This window comes from Periophthalmus magnuspinnatus, chromosome 3 (assembly GCF_009829125.3).
Source record: "Periophthalmus magnuspinnatus isolate fPerMag1 chromosome 3, fPerMag1.2.pri, whole genome shotgun sequence".
Lineage (NCBI taxonomy): Eukaryota > Metazoa > Chordata > Actinopteri > Gobiiformes > Gobiidae > Periophthalmus > Periophthalmus magnuspinnatus.
The window spans coordinates 15,616,601-15,636,966 of NC_047128.1; the positions used below are offsets into that span (position 1 = coordinate 15,616,601).

Sequence of the window (20,366 nt, forward strand, 5' to 3'; positions counted from 1 at the left end):
AATAAAGCAGTTCTCCAAAGTACGGTTACTATAGCAACCACGCACCAATGTACCTGGGGCTCCGGACATGCTCAATGGAAAAAACAGTGCCAAATTGGGCAATGACGCCAGTAGCTACACTCTCCCACTCAAACATGGCGGCATTCACTGCACGACTAAACCCGAGTCACGGTCTAGGCCTGTCACGATATCGACTTATCATTCAATACATGACAAATGGAACAATCATTTTTTGGGAATAAATCTTTATTGTGGGTACTTTGCTTTGGTACTAGTGGGACAGTTCTTGTTATTTTTCAGGACTATCATAAGATTGCAGCTGTAGAAGGTTGAATAAATAACTTCTATGATTTATAAACATACTACTAGTGTTTCATTCTGCTATTTATTGTACATTTAGGATAGTTTTGAGGGATGATCCTGCTGTAGTTATTGTCTCAGTGGCATACTAGTTTCAAAATTGTGCTTATATTTTCTTCAGCAATAAATCACACTTGAAAATGTGTTCAAATCATGACAGGCCTAATCATGGCGAGCGATGAGGAGGGGGGAGAAATCACATGACACGACCAGGGCTGATCCAAAGTCTAATCCTGCTTCTGATCTGGAGTAGGGTTGAAACCATAGACTGTATATATGAATGGACACAGTTAACCTGCTAGCCACCACAATCCAAATAGGAAGTGTGCATGGACGTGATTCCACCTCCTGCTAAAGGGGCATTACCTTCAACAACCTTGCTCTTGACGGTCATTTGTTGTGATGTTACTTCGGTCTGAATTCTAAATGGGGAACCGGGCTCCAGACTAGCCGCTATAACTGCTAGCCTTGATGAGCTTCATTTGGAGCCGAACGCTGTGGGTGATATCACACTCCACTTCTTCATACCATCTAAGGCTGTAAAATAATCCTTAATTGGTAAGGATTATTTTAATCCACTAGGTAGTGATTCATTTTTTGATTGGTTGACTACTCAAATGAGAGTTTCTATTATACAATTTAAATACATTTCTAACCAACTTGAGGTTAAAATATGGTGACTGAAAGCTTCTAAATAGAGAATATTTATGAATAAATGTATTATTGGTGAAAATGAGAAATAGTTTATTCTTATTTGACATTTTGATTTAATAATGCCACTGTCTTTGTCTTAAAAAAAGCTCTTTTCATACGTCTTTCAGTCTAAACAGACCAGATAACGGATACGATTACAATACGACTATGTAAATGGCCCAGGCCTTTGAGGTTTCTGAGTGTAGGCTGGAATTGGCTAAAAGAGTCATCATCTGTAAAAACTCTCTCAGAGTCCCTTCCCTTGACACACAAGCGCCAATCCAGATTAACAACAATGAAATGTCAGAATTTTTTATCTCATTTTGGATTCGGATTTTATAGGAGTTTTTATGCAGAAATTACAGTTACTCAGGGGGACATTTTGGCACTGAAAGCTATAATATTTATTATCGGCTTTTTACCTATTTTTTTTTTTTTACATTAACTTGAGTGTATTTTGCAAATAGAAAAAAAAGTATAAAGTTGTTTCATTTTTATTTCAAGTGTAACATGTATGCAAAAATCTATTTACTTTTCCTCCTTTGACTCATGAAAATGTTCTCAAATCAATATTTCAAATTCAAGCAGTTTGAATAAATTTGAGATAGTTGTTTTTGAAGTTGCATCGGTTCGGTTGCATCTGTAAAAAGCAGGGCCACCATTTCGGAATGAGGGAATTGCAGAAATAGTGTCATGTAGCTTCAATGGAACACTGTCTGTTGGTCAGAATGAGACTGAGGTTAACCAATCTTGCTTGGACTGGTCAGCAAAATGAATCCAGATAGATAAATATATTGTGTATATAAAGTATATTCTTATTTCCACTGGAAAAATGTAAATTAATTCTTAAAAATAAAGCCTGAAATAAGAAACACTTCCAATTATTTCTCCATTCTCAAAAATGCAAAGTTATTATTATTAGTCATTTTAACCTGTTTTTTGCATCTTATTTTACAGTGCATTTCACAAACATCATTTAATGGTACCATGTAAGTTGGTACATTTCTGCGGGGCCAAATTATCTCATTATCATTGAAAGACAACAAAAAATATTACAAAAGTTTGGTTTTAGGTTTTTAGTCACTCTATATATTTAGCTTGGTTTAGAGCGGACTTTAGTCCAAGTTAAATCCAGGTTTAGATCTGGTCATAGCCTGTATATACAGATGGACATATCCGCATATAACTTGCCAGCCGTTGTGTTCCAAACAGGTGGGCACGATTTGGCTCCATACACTCACTTTCTATTGAAAAAATGTGGCCATCTCTCTCTCTCACTACTGCTTTCAGGCTCAACATTCTGACCTTAAAATGTTCGTTTTAACCTGCTCTACACTCCATTTTTATTTCACAATTTTGTCCCTAAATCAAGATGTAAACCTTAATAACAGACAAATTAAACGATTTCTTTCCGTGAGGTTGCCCCCGCTAGTAACAGGTTAGCAACAGGTTTCACTGACAGTGTTGCTAAGTGAGTACAGCGGTTTCTCGTTTATCGCAGGGGTTACATTCTAAAAAATAATCCTCAATAGGCAAAATCCGTAAAGTAGTCAGCGTTATTTTATTTTTTTTAACAATTATTATATATGTTTTAAGGTGGCGAAACCCCTCACCGCACACTTTATGCACTTTTCTCAGACAGGCATTAACATTTTCTCACATTTCTCTCTTGTTTAATTAATTAAAAGTGACTCACACACATTTTACAGTTCCTTTGACTGTGCCTCTTCATCCTGGTGCCGCTCCGCTGTAGTGTCAATCGAACCTTTATGTAAATTTGGCAAACAGAATGTGTACTGTATAGGAGAGTGACACGGAAGAGATAGATTGATTGACAAAGGTCTACAGTCCCTTATCCAATCAGGACGCAGAACATAATGCGCATTCATACGCTGTAAAAAAGCGTGCAAAATTGCCGTGAAAAAATCTGCGAAACACAAAAGGTGAACCGCGATATAGCGAGGAACCACTGTACCTTCAACCTTGCTCCTGATTGACTCTTTGGTTGCTATGATACACGTGCTTGGATTATTAACTGGTTAATCTGGCAATTGGCTTCATTTGGCGGGAGCCGAACAGTATAGCTCTCCTTAGTCCACTTCTATATAGAGTCTATGGCTCTGTTTTAGTTGTGGTTTAATTTTGGTTTAGTTCTGGTTTAGTTCTGGCTTAGTTCTGGTGCAGATTAAAGAGATTTTGAGGGTCCTCTGGTGCAGCCCGTTGAGTGCGTGTGGGGCGAGCGGTGAGTTACGTACCGTCTTTGTAGGACAGCGAGGCGGATGAGTATTTTTTGCGGTGTGCACGTGCGTAGTCCTGCAGGTTGGGGGCGCTAGAGGAGCCTCCGAGGACAGTGGTGCTGAAGAGTCCTGCGCACTGAGAGCCTGCAGGGGGCGCTGTGTTAGTCAGAGCAGAAACAGGCCCCTCCCACAAAGGACAGAGGAGACGCGGAGACAAGAGAGGAAAGGAGGACAGGCATGCAAAGAGTCATCGCTCATCACTGGGTTTAGATCCACACTAAAGGACTTAAACAGGTCTAAACCAGGACTAAAGCAGGATGGAGCAAGGTCTAATCAGGGTTTGAATCCAGGTTAAACCAGGTCGAAAATAGGACTAAACATGAACTAAAACAAGGACTATAACTAGGCTGAATCCAGGACTAAAACCAGGATTACAACCAGTTCTACATCAGACAAAACTAGGTGTAAAACATGTTGGAAAGCCGATTAAACCAAGTTTAATATTTAAAACAAGGACTAAACCAGGGCTAAACCAGGGTCTCTAAAACCAGGTCTAAACCAGGTCCAAGACAGGTCTAAACCAGGACTAAATCTAGATCTAAACCAGGACAAAAACTAGGTCTAAACCAGGTCTGAAACCAGATTAAAAGAGGTCTAAAACAGCTCTAACCAAAAACTAAACTAGTATGTAAACAAAGGCTTAACTCTGGATTAAACTAGGTCAAACCAAGTCCAAACCAGGTCCAAACCAGCCCTAAACCAGGTCCAAACTTGGACACTGGCTTGACTTTTGAGGACGTGAATAAAAACCCAGTGAGCGACTCAGAGAAGAGCAGAGAGCTGGTCCAATCAGAACAAAGCCTGCATCCCTTCCTCTCCGTGATTGGTCCACACCTGAGCGGGGGATGGGATTACTTACCGAGGCCACTCTGCTTCATCTCAGGAGACTGACGCGAGCACAGTGAGAACAAACGATAACTGCCCCCTTTGGACGAGGAGGTCTCTGACAAAACCTAAAACAAGACAGCAAGAAGATAGTGTAATCCAATGTAATCCCTCATTTGTGCAGGCGTGGTTCATTGTAGAGACTCTAACGAGAAGCCATTTTACATTTGAAAATGGCTTCTGGATGGGAGTCAAAATGTTTAAACCAAGTTTTTGGTTTCAGTCCTGGTTTAGTCCCATCTTAGATCTAGTTTAATTTGGTTTTGACCTTGCATTGATCTTGTTTTACTCCTGGTTTAGACGTCATTTTATTGGGTTTCAGAACTGGTTTAGACATGGTTTAGATCTAGTTTTAGTCCTGGTTTTAATCCCGGTTTAGTGCATGTTTAGTTCTACTTTTAGACCTGGTTTAATTTGGTTTCAGTCATGGTTTAGTATGCATGTCACAATAAATACTATGTTGACTTATTGTTCAATAAATTATAGCTGATATATATATTTTGGGGCTAAATATTCATTCTGGGAACATTTTCTTTGCAATAATGAGGAGATTTTTGTTATTTTTGTTGTGATACAGAAAAAAATTGCTCTTGAAGGTAGAAAAAATATTTTCTATGGCTAATTATTGTTTCATCCTGCTATTTATTTGTTGCAGCTCGTGCCCTTAAATGATACTGTACATACAGACAATTGTTAACTGTGAATGGCTTGCTTTATTGTTATTGTATTAATGGCATAAAGTAGTTTCAATATTATCGTTTATTACAATATAGCTCTGTAGCAATGTATTGTGCTTCAAAATTTGTGACAAGCCTATGGTTTAGATCTAGTTTTAGTCCTGGTTTTAGTCTTGGTTCAGCCCATGTTTAGTCATATTTAAGTCCTTGTTTAATCTGGTGTAGTCCATGTTAAGTCCCATTTTAAACCTGGTTTAATTTGGTTTAATTTTCTGGACACTGTTTTTGCGATCGATGACCCCTGTTGAAACTATCTCTATAAGTCAGAGAATCCAAATAAACATCTCAGGTCAAACAGCAAGAACTTCTGTTAAAACTACAGAGATCCATGTGTGAGGACATCTCAGCTTAGGTGTGTTCTTACCTCCATAAATCCTTATGGTTGTGTTAGTGTATAGTTTAATAGTTTATCGTCACATGCATTAGGGGCGCTCTTACCTCCATAGATCCGGTCTTGTGGTTGCGGATGAGAGGGGACTTCCTCTGGATGCTGATTGGCTCAGAAAGAGGAACATGGCGGTCAGTCTCGCTCCTTTCTCCCCCCTCTATGGACCCTCCTCCCTCCCCAGTTTTGTCCACCTCGTCTCCCAGGCGATCGGCTCCTTTCCTGGGCTTGTCTGAAGTCAGGTCCTCCAGACTGTCCGTGTGCTTGGGGCCATTCTGGAGCAGGGGCGATGGGTGCCTCCTCCTGCCCAGGCCAAAGTTCCCTCCTCCGGGCTGCACGGCCTCCACCTGCTGGGCAACTTCCGCTGACGCAGGCCTGAACCCGAAGCCCATGGGTGGGTTGTCCTCCTCCTCAACCCCCTTCACCCCGGGGCTGAAGTGAAGCTCCACGTGGAAGCGCTCCTCTGATGTAAGGTCCTAATGAAGAATACAGAAATATAAATCATATTATCAATATCTATATCTTTATATATCTTTATTTTCCTGTATTCAAAATGTCATTGCTCCGATCTCCACCGGTACAGGTTCACTGCTCTGTACTTACTTCGTTCTCCAATTTTATTATCGTAAAACGGTGATACATGTCAGATTTGGCAACATCGTGTAGTCATTTTGGTACAAATGAAAAAATTAAAATTGCACTGCTCACTAGTGTGATGTGCAACTATCCATAAGAGGAGACGACAGCATGCGGCACTTTGTTGTGTCTCTACATTGTTCTAATGTAGAGTCAGCAGACTTGTTTCTTCTATTAAGCTGTTTTAGATCAATATTGGTATTTAAAAGGTCCAAATTATAACAATGATTCACGGGTGTCATAGATTATAGCTACAGCAGACAGGTTTCTCACCTTGTTGTTGTCCTCGTACAGCATGATGACGATCTGTGTCATGTAGTTGAGCTCTGACACTGCGCTTAGGTAATCCATGGCCCTTTTCCACTGCTGGTCTTTTTCCTCCTGTAATACATCAGGAGGGTTAAGCACTCTCCATTCACAATCAGAGGGTCCTGTGTGTTATAACTCACATCGAGCAGGCCTCCATATCTGAAGAGCGAGAGCAGTGAGTGTACGTGACTCTCAGAGGTGAAGTACAGGCGCGTTCTAACGTGCCGACCTGGAGACATCACCCCACGAGAATATCTGAGCAGAAAGATCACAAGACCACAACTCAAATACAAATATATACACCTTTTAATTATGTGTGATGTTAAAACAAATGAACTGGAATGGTGAATGGTGGTGATGGAAACAGACTAAACCACAGCTGAAGCTGAATAAAACCAGATCCAAAGCCAGGACTAAACCAGAAATAAACTAATCCAGGACTAATGGGACATTCTGATGGGGCGTCATCCTTGGAGGTTGGATTTTCCAAGTTCCGACTTGAATGTCCCGAATGACGACTGGAACGCACCATGATCTCTGACTTTGAAATGTTCTCTGAGTTACCAAGTAAAAAATCGAGTTGCCATGTTAGAAAACTCAACATGTCTGCACTCTACATGTGGTTAAAATTAAAAACCCTTTAGTTGCTCCTCCAGCACACCCGCTTCTGTGAGCTTGTTCCTGCACACTGAGCCTCTCCTGTTATAAATGGGCTGTTATGCTCTATTAAGCTAATAGTTACACAAGGCTAATGCCAACAAAAACACAAATTCCCTCTCAAACATTGCTTTATTAACTGTTACTATAGTAACAATTACCAAATTTCTAAAGACTTGAGATACTCAATATGGCTCATTTTAGCATTTTCCTATTATTGAATTTTTATTGTAATGGTCTAGTCATTACTTTTCGATCTTGGCAACAGGAGCTGGCATCCAATATTGAACTCGGACATGACGTCATTCCGAGCTTCGAGTTTTGACCTCCGAGGACCACTGGAATGCAGCATAACTCAACACTAACCTAGGACTGAGCCAGGACTGAACCAGGACTAAACCATGCCTAAACCAAGAGTGAACCAGGACTGAACCAGGACTAAGCCAGGGCTAAACCAGGGCTAAACCAGGGCTAAACCAAGGCTAAACCAAGGCTAAACCAGGGCTAAACCAGGGCTAAAGCAGGGCTAAAGCAGGACTAAAGCTGGAATAACCCAAGACTAAATCAGGTCTAACCCAGGACTAAGCCAGGTCTAACTCACAGTGGGTGCAGTTTGTTGACAGACTCGTCCTCATGCGTCCGCTGCAGGTCCATTTGAATCTTTCGGACCAGTGGAAGGCAGTATGCGTAGGCGATGTCCAGTTTCTCTGCTTTACTGATACCGTACTCCTGAAACACACATTTTATTTTTATTTCAATTTATTAAATCCGGAGAATCTCACTGAGATTAAAAATAAAAAAAATATTTTTTCCAAGATTGTCCCGGCCAAGAGGCAGCACAATTCCCAATGATCAAACAGACAGAGAGAAGAATACTTAGTTATACTAAATCTGTACATGATTCCATGTCCAATGAAATCATCATAACAACAGACAACTCATGTAAAACAAGGACAACAAGAAGAGTGTTCCTTCAAATTACCTGCACATGATTGTTACCTGTACATGTACTTTACCTGTGGTATGACTATGTCAGCCAGCGCCCTGCTCAGTCTGAATAGCTCCAGTGTATCCTCCAGGCCCAGAGTGGAGTTGTGGATGACGTCGTATTTCACACAGTCGTAGATATCAGGGATTTTACTTATGTCATAGCGACCATTCTTCATCCGAAAGTCTCGCTCCAGTTTGGACCATCTCTGCAGCATGAGCTCCAAGGACTCAGAGTGGTACAGCTGCAGATCTGAAATACAAGACAAAGACCTGGGTTACACCAGGGTTAGGCCGGGAAAAAGACCTGGGTAAGACCTGGTTTAGACCAGCGTTAGTCTGGAATAAGACCAGGTAAAGACCAGGATAAATCTTGGTTTAAACTGGGATTAGATTTGGTTTAGACCGGGTTAGACCATCTCTGCAACATCAGCAGACTCCTCCTCAGACTGGTTTCAGTTAAACTGGTGTCAAAATGCTTTTTAGAGGGAAACAACAGAACCAGCACCAGCTCTGTGAAGGTATCTGTTGTTGTGAAAGTGCTCTGTGAGAGTGCTCTGTGAGTGTACCTATTGAGGTGAGGTAATAATACCTGTAGATGGTATAGTACCTGTTGATGTGAGGGTGCTCTGTGAGAGTACCTGCTGAGTTAATAGTACCTGTAGATGTTATAGTGCCTATTGATGTGAGGTCGGGGTATCTGTTGATGTGAGGGTGCTCTGTGAGGGTGCTTTGTGAGAGTACCCTGTGGGGTGAGATGAAAGTACCTGCAGAGGTGGGGTCCTCCATGCGTGTGCGTATCTGTGCGGTCAGACTCTGGATCAGGGCATATACTCGGTCACAGGTCTGTACTGGGTTCTCCACCAGCTTCATGGAGTTCAGCAGAGATGCACTGTTGGTGGGTGCCAGCTGCAGTACCACATGACAAATATCAGTATTTTAGAGGAACAAAATATTCAAAAAACAGACAGGCTGGTCTGTAGGCCTGTCACGATAATTAATAAATGTACTTTTTTGTTCAATATATAAAAGCTGGAAAAATATTTGGGACTCAATATTTACTGTGTGTACAATTTCTTGTAGATTTGGAGAGATGTGGGGTAATTTTTTGGTTTTAATGCAATTCCAATTGAGCTACAGAGGGTTGAATAAATACATTCTATAGTTAATTATTGGTTCATTCTGATATTTATTTACCTTTTAATGATTCTGTCTAAAAACGGTTTACTGGGATTATCTTGCATTCTTGTTATTGTATTGGGGCATACAGTAGTTTCAATATTATTGTTTATCGCAATATTTCCCTGTAGCAATACATCACTTAGATTTTTTTCATCAAAAAATTTGTCATTCTTCCTCATCCAAAAGCATTACACAGTCCTTTGTAAAGCATTACACTGCTCTCCCTCTCATTATCCTCCATACGCCTTGTTTACACTCTACATGGGGAGGTGTGATACATATTTTGAGCAAGTGACTTACAGAGAGCCTGTCATATTACACTGAAACTGTGGGACCGCACAAAGAACAATTATTTTATAAATCTCTCCAGACTGCTGCTGTGTCCAGGAAAAATAGCTTCTGTATGTTACACCGCCCCAAGTAAAGTCCTCCTCTGTGAATCCTCAGTCTCTGATCCTGTGCAGTTGGGTCTTTACTCACGAGTGTGTTCTGTATTGTGTTGTATTGATACTATGCAGGACATCAGGGTTGTTCCACATGTATCTTTATGGTGGAATGTTCAGCAGTTACCTTAGTGGCACAATGCACATATTGGTGGCACAATGCACATATTAGCAAACACTGTTAAAAAAGTTTTAAGATGGCCTGAAAACTCAAGAAAAAACATGAAATGAATTTAAACAACACATTTTCAGGAGTCTGTGACCAATATGAGCACTAATGGTCCTCTTAAACTGTTTAAGAGTTTAATTTTAAACAAAAAAGGTGAGAGTGACTAACTGAAAAACTACTGGCTAATGCTAGCTATCTACATATTCCAGTGGGTCACTGTGTGACAGTGGATGAGAGAAGCAGCAGCAGCAGTCTGCTACGGCACTGCTTTGAGTGACAAGAGGGAGGAAGCGGGACACAGAGACATAAGGAAAATAAACAGGCAGAGTGGTGGCTTCAATAAAACTTAAAATTAGCTGCAAAATATCAATATTTGTGATGTGATATTTGACTGTACCCTGTCATAATCTTCCTCTGTAAACCCTCGGTCTCTCTGTAGTATTTCGTGGAGTCGAGCCTTTACTCGGTGCTGACAGCCGCTCAGTGAGTCACAGTCATTGTCCAAAAGGCCGTTCATGTTTGCGCTCTTCACCATCTGCACCAGGATCGGAGTCAGCTCCCCTTCCAAAGCCAGAAGACCCTACAAACCAAAACCAGGTCTGAGCCAAGTCTAAACAGGACTAAAACAGTACTAAAACAGAACTAAAACAGGAGCAAAGCACTACTTAACCAGGACTAAACCAGGCCTAAACCAGGTCTAAAACAGGTCTAAAACAGGGTCTAAAAAAGGACTAAACCAGGTCTAAACTAGGACTAAACCAGGTTTAAACCAGGTCTAAAACAGGTCTAAAACAGGGTCTAAAAAAGGACTAAACCAGGTCTAAACTAGGTCTAAACCAGGACTAAACCAGGTTTAAACCAGGTCTAAAACAGGTCTAAAACAGGGTCTAAAAACAGGGTCTAAAACAGGACTAAACCAGGTCTAAACTAGGTCTAAACCAGGACTAAATCAGGTTTAAACCAGGTCAAAAAGAGGACTAAAACACACCTCAATCTGGTCTAAAATAGGAATAAAACAGGATAAAACCTGGTCTAACCTTGGCAAATGCAGCCGCTGTCATCTGGACCCGTCCTTCGTCGGAGGCGTAGATCTTCAGGTCGTGTCTGTAGGTGCTATGGAGTCTAAGGAGCCCACAACCAGGGAACCCAGCATAGTCTCCTACAGTAGAGAACATGTCAGATGCACTCCCATTCTCTGTATCCCTTTGTGTCAGATGCCCTCCCATCCTCTGTATCTCTGTGTCAGATTCAATACATTTTTGTAAAGCCCAAACTCACAACAGCAGTGGCCTCTTAGGGTTTATGTGTGTCAAATGCCCTCCCCGTGTTTCAGATGCCCTCCCTCCGCCTCAGAGGCTCTCCTGTACCTTGTCCTCCAGGGTACATGCAGCGAAAGGCCCGTCCCAGCTCCTCTGCCTGGACTCGGCCTGCAGGCGTCAGCTCCCCCCCCCACTTCAGGACCAACAGCAGTGAGGGGCCCTCTTTACGTGTGTCTGAAAGAGAAACAATAGAAAAACACAGTGATACAAGTGTTTGATTAGATTTGCGAATGGAACCAACTGGATTTGCCAGACAATGAGGTTGTCTGGAAAATCTGTAACATTTCACTTATTGACTTTATTTATTGAATCTATCTCACACTCTCTCTCCTTTTAGTGGTGTGAAATTAATTTAAAAACAAAAAACGTGGTCCCTCTCTATGTAACTGCTGCTATCAGCCTTGTCATTCTGATCTTAAAATGTTGGTTTTAACCCACTCCACATGATCATGGGGTTTTTATCTCAATATTTTGTCCCTAAATAAAGATGTGAACATTAATAACAGACCAATCAGATGCCCCATAACTATGAATTTCAGTTGGAGCCGAACGCTGTGGGTGATGTCACACTCACACTAGGACTTTTGAACCGTGCCGTGCTTAAGCATGATTGCATAGGGTTCTATGGCCTATGGCACATGTGTCAAACTCAAGGCCCGGGGGCCAAATGTGGCCCTCCACATAATTTTATGTGGCCGTCGACGGGGTAAATTAAAACATATGATTGTCTTAAAATGTCATTTTATCAGGAGATACACAGTTACACATTTTTACATCTAGGCAACTGTATATGCAATATTAGTATCTTGAATAAGTCATAAATACACAAACAGTTAATTAACAAGTTAAAAAAGGTGTTAGATTTATTTTACATCTGGCCCTTTGACGGCAGCTATTTTGCTGATGTGGCCCTTGGTGAAAAAGTGTTTGACACCCCTGGCCTATGGTCACATGGTGCTGTTTGTTTACTTATCGCAGAGCAGTGATATGACTTTAGCGGATAAAATAAGAACAGCAACATTCTGTCTGTCACATTTCTTACTGAAGATGAGCACAGATTTCAGAGTGAGTTTTGGAGCAGAGTTCATTCACTTTGTCTATCCTCTCCGCACAAGACAGGGCTCATAAACATAAATTGTGTGTTTGCATGTACATGAGCTATCATGCCGTGCTTTGGCCCCACTCCTCCAACAAGGCCAAAGTCCTGACCACGCCAAAGGCCATGTCTGGGCTTTAGGGTTATCCATGTGTGGGCACGGTTTGATTGGGCTAGTGTCAGCACATCCTTAGTCCACTTCTTTATACAGTCTATGGCATTGGTGTCTTACCTTCACTGTAACAGTACATCACATAGCAAAATCCGAAGTTAAACATTAAACTGAAACTGTGAACAGCTATTGTCTCCAGTTTCAGCCTTAATGGCCCTATTGGCTCACACTATTGTTCTCTTAGATTTTTTTGTTTGCTTTGGCTCTGAGGATAGAGTTATAGATAATGTTTACAGTTTCAGTGTAGTTAGCTCCTCCCTTCAGATAGACATAAGGCAGTGTCCACCAGCAATCTGACCAGAACTGAAGCAGCTTGGATGAGCAGCGAAACGTCTTCACATCTACAACGTTTTGTCCAGTTGACAGATTTAACTTCGGCTTTTGCTATGGATCAGACCTGGACGATTGAAGAATTACACAGACAGTACAACACATATGTAGTATGCGTGTTCTCACCCTCCTCTTCGCTGGAGGTCTTGGGCTGTCCGTGGGGCAGATACGTGAGCTGTACTTTTCTGTTGATGCCAGAGAAATGTCCGTACCTGCGCACACGTCACAGGGTCAATTCAAGTTTATTTATAAAGCACATTTACAACACCTTCAGCTGACCAAAGTGCTTCACATGAGAGTTAAGAGCAAACATACAGTATAAGCACACATAACACTGAATACACAGGAAAAGTACAATACAATACCAAGATATTCTGTCTAGCTAGTGATAAAGGATGGCTCAGAGATATGGAACAAAGTAGAGCTGCAAGATTAATCTCAATTTGAATGGACACAAAAAAGACACATTTTTGAAGCACCATCATTTCCCCCAGAAACAAAATCTTCTGTCTTATTCAGCATAAAAAAACTGCTAACCCTGTCCTGAAATGTCCTGAAATGTCCCAGATGCCCTCCCCGTGTCTCCATGGGGTCTTATTCTACATAAAAATGGTTAGCCCTGTAGTTTGGATCTGTACAACCATGTTCTGAAATGTGATTCTTCTATAAGTTTGTCAGTTCAGATTTCAGTCTTTTTGTCAATTCTTCTGGACGTGTTTAAAATGTGAACTTTGAACAAAGCCCTGTTGTTAAAACATAAATCATAAATCTAAACAGATTCATAATGTTTGTCAGAAAAATCACAATTAGATATTTTCTCCCAAATTGTTCAGCCCTAGGACAAACATAAATGAGCAAACAGCTCACATGCTAAAATATGTATAGAAAATGGAGGGTTCACAGCCACCTTGTCTCCTAGAATGTTCTGGGATATGACATTAAAGGCCTTATATTATGCAAAATTGAATTATGTGAGCTTTAAGCCATGTTATAATGTGGTTACCTTCTCAAAAAGATACCCGAAGTTGTGTTTTGTTTCATTGACATGTTTGAGTAACCCTTTATTATTAGTCTGTCTACATCTCCAAAGCTCAAAATGCTCTGTTCCACCTTATGATGTCATGAAGCGGTGTATTGTGGAATTTTGCATCTCCTGCATAATCTTAGCAAAGACTCATGCAGTTCATTCTTGACATTTCTCTACGGTTATGGCGTCATCCAACTATTACACAGTTTGTCCTTCTTTAACATTATCAGTTTCCTTGGTCACTCTTCTCACTGAAGCGGTCTGCTATGCACTTCTCATTTTATCTTGGCCAGTTTGCCTTCAGGCTGTGCTTAGCTCCTATTTAAACCTCCTTATGTGGAAGCATAGTCAGATTTGAATAGTCAATACAAACACAACTCCAGGTATGTTTTTGATTAAAGAAAAAACAACAACATTATAACAAAGATCAGAAAATAGTGTAATCTAAGCTCTTTAAACTTCGTAAACCACATACGCACAAGCATGCTAGAAATTTAATCAATGCATTATAGATAATTTAAATTCCAGCCAAAAAATGACATCTAGACTAGGGCAGCAGGCTCTTAATCCTTTAATCAATAGAGTCTCAGTCAGCCAAAATTTGTATTAGTCAATTCATCATTTTGTTTAGATTTATATAGGGGAAAATAGCAGAAAGGAGAAGTTGAAGCTGAAGATTTGGTATATTTTGGTATTTATATGTAAAACGTCAGCTTAAACTCATGATTCACAAGTTAAATCTGGATATGAATACATTGCTTCCTAGTTCTTTTTTCTGCATAAACAGTAGTTTTTGCATGAACTCCGGTACAGGTATAGTCTTGTGAGTGCAGTTTGGGTCACATACACAAAGATATGGAATAGTTTTGAGAGTTTTTAACACACCCCCTTTTTAGTTGACTAATCGATCAGCAGGACATATCTTTAGTCCAATTACAGACCTAATCTGGATAGAGACAAGCAGGAGGATCCAGCACACCAGAAAAGCTACACAGTGTAACTTTAAAAAGATCTTTCTCACATTTCCAGCACAGTTTTGAGCTGTTCCAGTTTGGACTTTTTCTCCTCGATCTCACAGTCAACCAGTGCACCCAGGTCTGCTAGCAGCTGCCGCGTGATGTCCAGCACCTCCTGCAGCACAGATGAGAGATAACACAATTGATACTTTGCAGTGGCATCATGCTGGAGGTGTTCTACATGTATCTCTATGATGGAATGTTCTGCAGCTACCATGGAGACACACTGCACACATTAGCAAAGACTGCCAAAAAAGTTTTTAAATAGTCTGGAAACTTAAAATACAAACGGGACTTAAACTACACTTATACACATTTTCAGAAACATGTGATCAATACAAGCATTCCTGGTCCTGTTTAGGTGTTTCATTTTCAAAAAAAAGTTGAGAGTGACTAACTGAAAAACTGTTAGCTAATGCTAGCTAGCTTGTGACTGTAATGCTATGTGAGAGAGACTTGTTTAAGAGCACAAATCAGATCAACTGTTCTTCTTTGTGGTCAAATTATGTTAAAACAAAGCTTAGATTAAAGACTAACTTGAGTAACATAGCCTGGCAGAGAAGTGCCTACAGTAACACACAAAGGGAATGTTGATGACATCAGCTGCAAAGTATGATGGCTGGTTGAAGGTCCTGCAGTTGTGGTGCCACATATTCAGTAAAAAGGTCAAGGTAGACATTTGCAGTAATTGATTACGTGTGGAAATAAAATGGACCAAGTATTCATTCAAGTTCATAATCCCACGGCATCAACACAATGCAGAATCCCTGTAGTTTAACCTGATCTAGAAGACAGGTCAGCTTTCTATGGTGGAATTTGCTTTTTAAAGTGCCTATGAGAGGTTGGACTGCTCATTTCACAAAAACACAGTTAACAAAGTCATTATATTTAAGATTTTTTTCCCTGTTCGCCAATATTTTAAGTTTCAAATTTTACTTTTTAGTTGGAAATCATGACAGCACATTAGGGAATTCCATAACTGTTACCTAGTTGTTACAACAAATGTTGTAGAGTACGTCAAATCTCCTCCAATAGGCACAAAAAATATCATTTAAAAAATAAAATGATAAGAAAACACGCTTATTTTGATGAAATCATGTTTAAAGTATCAGAAAAAATGTGTTTCTGCTTATTTACAAGAGGTATTATCCCACCAACTTACGCAGAAATTAGAGAATCATCAAAACCTGTTATATGCATTTTAACTGTCAAGTTGCAGATTTGTTGACCTGGTTTATAGTTAATATCTCTGTAATAACTGGGCCTAACCACATAAAAAAAAAAAAAATGGGCACAAAGTTCAACGTCTTCTCTGTTACTATAAACAAACAAAATTATTTTTTTCCACAATAGCTTCCAAAAGTGGTGCCATTATTCAATCCCCCCTGAAATGACTTTAAGCTCTAAGATTAATGACAAGTTTGTGAAGGCAAATAAATAATGATAAGGTTCAACATTTGTGGATCTTGTGCTTGGAGGTTTCTTTCAAAGAGACCGGGGTTAAACTGAACAGGACAGTATCAGAGACATCCTCACAAACCTGCAGCTGTTTCGGCTTTTTCAGCTTCAGTTTTCCTGTTTTATATCCTCCGTATTTCTCAAACAGATCGAAAAACCTGGAATATAAAAGAACAAAACAATCAACATAAATCAACAATTAATGTAAGACTTGAGCTGTAGAGGGTTGAGTACATAACTTCTATGGCTAATTATTGATCGATTCTGCTGTTTATTTGTTGCAGATCAGGTGTTTAAATGATACTATCATTATACTATAAATACTATCCATTTTATTTAAAAAATGGTTTACTGGGATTACTGGCTTGGTGTCAATAGCATAAAGTACTTTCAATATGATCATTTATCGTTATATTCCTCTGTAGCAATATATCGTGTTTCAAAATGTGTTATCATGACAGACCTAATTCACAGTCCAGACCAGAGTTCAGACTAGAGTTCAGACCAGAGTCCAGACCAGAGTCCAGACCCAGATTCAGACCTGAGTTCAGACCAGGGTTCAGACTGTGGTACATACATAGGGTTCCGGACTTCCATCTTCATCTTCTGTTTGGGTGTCCGGTCTCCATGACGTATCACAGCAATCACGCATCTCAGCTCCATCCTGCAACACAAACAGTTTAGACCTAGTTCAGTCTGCGGTCCAGTCCTGATTTTGTCACGATCCAGTCCTGGTCCAGTCCTGCTTTAGCCCAGGTCCAGTCCTGCGTTAGTCCTGCGTTATTCCTGCTTTAGTCCTAGTGCAATGCTGGTTTAGTCCTTGTTCAATTACTAAAGCAACTGAACCAGGACTGGAGTAGTCCAGGTGTAGTCCTGGTTTAGTCTGGATTCAGTCCAGATCCCAGTGCTGGTTTAGTTCTGATCCAACGTTAGTCCTAGTCCAATCCTGGTCCAGTCTTGGTTTAGTTCTCACATGGTCCCTGATGTAGTGGGCACTATGGGGATATCTTCTGCCTCTGTGGGGATGGACCAGGGGATTTGGAACTGAGGAGCCAGCTCTCGCATCACCAGGTTTCTGTAAAATATAAAGTCCACTTAAACTTTTGATCTATTTATAAACTCATCCATTCATCTATTTATATATTTATTAGGGCTGTAGCTGACTAAAGAAATTCCTGGTGAACTAAAAGACGCATTTCTCCATGTGGACGCAATAAAGGCTTATCTTATCTTATTTGGGACTACAGATAAAAAATAATCTCTCTGGCTAATTCTGGTACATTTACAGAAATACTGATTGATGTACTGTACTGTAAATAAACCAAATAAATGAATAAATGTTTGACCCTAGTAGATTAGTAGTAGCAGTACAGGGTGTCTAAATGTAATTACAAAGGCAAGTGATAAGATATATTCATTTGATCTGTTCTATTGTACTCAGTGGTTAGAAAAGTTTTTTTAATCACATGTGCAATCAAATTATTGGTCATTTTTTCTTCCACGAGAGATCAATTACTGTAAATGTCTACCTTGACCTTTTGACTGAATATGTGGTACCACAACTGCAGGAGCTTCAACCAAGCTCCACTACATTGGGGTCTGCATGTTCATGAGTTCCTCAAACATTTCTAGACCACTGGATCGGAAGGGATGGACCAATTCCATGACAACCACATTTACCAGATATCACACGTCTGGATTTCTTTCTATGGGGCTATTTTAAAGATATCACGTATCGAACAAATCTATGGGACATTACCGAAATAAAGCAAAAGATAACAGATGCGACTGCAACCACTAATGAAATAAAGCTACAGGGAACATGGCAAGAAAGGGTACCGTCTTGATACTAATGGTGCTGATATAGAGGTGTATTCAATGTTTTTAAAAAATTTCTAGAAACAACCGAGTACAACAGATAACTCTGATTAAGATGTCTGATCAATTACCTTTGTAATACATTTTTTTAACTGTAAAGAGACTTTATGGATACCCTGTACTTTGCCTCTGTATATACCCCAGTATATAAGAAGTGGTAGTACTTTACCCCAGTATTTTGTATTTACCACAGTATATTAGTAGTGGCAGTACTTTACCCGAGTATCTTGTATTTACCCCTGTATATTAGTAGCAGGAGTACTTTACGCCAGTATCTTGTATTTTCTCCAGTATATTAGTAGTAGTAGTACTTTACCCCGTATATAAGTAATTTAGTAATTTACCCGAGTATATTTATAGCTGTAGTACTTTACCCTAGTATATTAGTAGCGGTAGTACTTAACCCCAGTATCTTGTATTTACCCCAGTATATTAGTAGCAGTAGTACTTTACCCCAATATCTTGGCACAGTCATCATAGTACTTCATAGAGTTTTTGACAAAGCTGAATCCGTTCACATCACAAACGTACGAGTGTCCATTGGCTCTGAGCAGGTCAAACCCACATACAGTTTGCTGAAAAATAAAGAGCACAGTCACCCTCCAGCGAGGTACTCCTGACCAGACTCAGATCTGGAGCATTCACCCCCTGTCCATAGACTGTATATACAGTGAGGCAAATAAGTATTTGAACACTCTGGGATTTTGCAAGTTCTCCCACTTAGAAATCATGGAGGGGTCTAAAATTTTCATCTTAGGTGCATGTCCACTGTGAGAGACATAATCAAAAAAAAATCTGGAAATCACATTGTATTATTTTTTAAATAATTTATTTGTATGTTACTGCTGCAAATAAGTATTTGAACACCTGTCTATCAGCTACAATTCTGACCCTCAAAGACCTGTTAGTCCACCTTTAAAAAGTCCACCTCCACTCCACTTATTATCCTAAATAAGAAGCACCTGTTTGAGGTCATTAGCTGCATAAAGACACCTGTCCACCCCATACAATCAGTAAGACCAAGCCAAAATGGCCTTAGAATCACCACTGAAAGTGTGCGTTGAAGGGCAGTTACGTAATTTCCAGCGTGACAAGGGCTGTCCCAGTTCAATGCACCTGACTGAATGCGCCCGACAAACCTGCCCTGCCCTTTCCACCGTTTCCATGGAGATCGGACGTAACCGAAGCGTGCATCCATGCACACTTCACGCACTTCTATATCCAATCATGCACCGCGACTACGCAAAAAAGAGAAGAAAATGGAGTCCGCTGCGCAATGCACATTCAAATGTTCGTACTGGTTTACCTCACGAAACTGTTAAATCTGAATATAGATCTGTACAGGCCGTGTGTTTGATGATTAAAAAGGAGGGGAGTTACATGGAATAAAGGGATGTGCAGTAATTGCTAGACAATAAGAGACATTATTATCATTATAAATTATTATTGCAATAAGAATAATGTAAGAATCTATGTTTCTATTGTTGAGACTGCAACGTAAAGTCAGAAGGGTTTAATGAATTCCACACAGGTAATGTGAACAATGAAGCAACGGACTCTCAGGAAAGAATAGAAGAGAGTCCTGAGACGTGCACAAAATCTTCATGAGTTCAGGTACATTCCATAGGTCTGCACCCCCTGGTGGGCACGTGTCATTTACCTTCGTGTTAGTAAATCAAGATACTAGTTTGATGTAGCACTGCACTGCTAGAAAATACTTTACAATAATAAGATGAAAAGAACTGGCACGGCATAGAAGGGAAACAGCGCTCTCTACTGTTATTAAAGTGGTGTAGCCACTGGCCAAAATACCAAATCGTTAAACTGCAATATCCCACTATATGTACAACTAATCAGTGTTCTCTGGTTTATAGACTATGAATGTAAAAATTATATTGTTTCCTCTGTCTCTGTTATTACATTTTCACAAGGTATATTTTGTTAAAGTTATGAAGTAGCTACAATTGAGAAAAAAAATCACCTTGAAACTTATATTTGCCTATTGATATTCAATCTAAGCAGAAAGAAACGGCTGCGATGACGACATCTTGACTTTTCTTCTATTAAATAATAAATAATTCAAAATAAAGTACGTAATGTACGTATCATACGCTCAAAGACAGCGGTGGAGGTGCGGTCCGTGGTGTAGGCCTGTCCCACTTCAGCAAGATGGTGGCTACACTGAGGAGTACACATTCTCGACCGGAAGCTTCAAACTATACTTCGAGGAGTACTTCGAAGGGTACCTTCAAAAGGTGCATTTGGCGAATCGAGACACGGCCTCCAACTACTAACATAGCCAAGACCAAAGAACTGTCAAAATGCACAAG

The 20,366-nt window shown here is 40.1% G+C and overlaps 1 protein-coding gene across 6 annotated transcripts in view; it reads right to left on the reverse strand.

Moving 5' to 3' along the window:
• The window catches only part of ppip5k1a (diphosphoinositol pentakisphosphate kinase 1a), a 47,678-nt gene that overhangs the window by 14,483 nt on the left and 12,829 nt on the right, over positions 1-20,366 (reverse strand). For 5 of the 6 annotated variants that reach the window (XM_033985297.2, XM_055231552.1, XM_055231557.1 and 2 more), the window contains 17 exons: positions 18,490-18,611; positions 17,132-17,233; positions 16,736-16,822; positions 16,241-16,316; positions 14,706-14,815; positions 12,784-12,869; positions 11,108-11,233; positions 10,778-10,899; positions 10,138-10,320; positions 8,714-8,855; positions 7,976-8,199; positions 7,561-7,688; positions 6,443-6,557; positions 6,267-6,374; positions 5,411-5,833; positions 4,210-4,303; positions 3,309-3,434 (listed from right to left, as the gene is read on the reverse strand). In XM_033985297.2, the coding sequence (XP_033841188.1) occupies positions 3,309-3,434; positions 4,210-4,303; positions 5,411-5,833; positions 6,267-6,374; positions 6,443-6,557; positions 7,561-7,688; positions 7,976-8,199; positions 8,714-8,855; positions 10,138-10,320; positions 10,778-10,899; positions 11,108-11,233; positions 12,784-12,869; positions 14,706-14,815; positions 16,241-16,316; positions 16,736-16,822; positions 17,132-17,233; positions 18,490-18,611 (2,374 nt within the window). The remainder of the gene's footprint in view (positions 1-3,308; positions 3,435-4,209; positions 4,304-5,410; positions 5,834-6,266; positions 6,375-6,442; positions 6,558-7,560; positions 7,689-7,975; positions 8,200-8,713; positions 8,856-10,137; positions 10,321-10,777; positions 10,900-11,107; positions 11,234-12,783; positions 12,870-14,705; positions 14,816-16,240; positions 16,317-16,735; positions 16,823-17,131; positions 17,234-18,489; positions 18,612-20,366) is intronic. The other variant, XM_033985306.2, reaches the window with a different exon arrangement.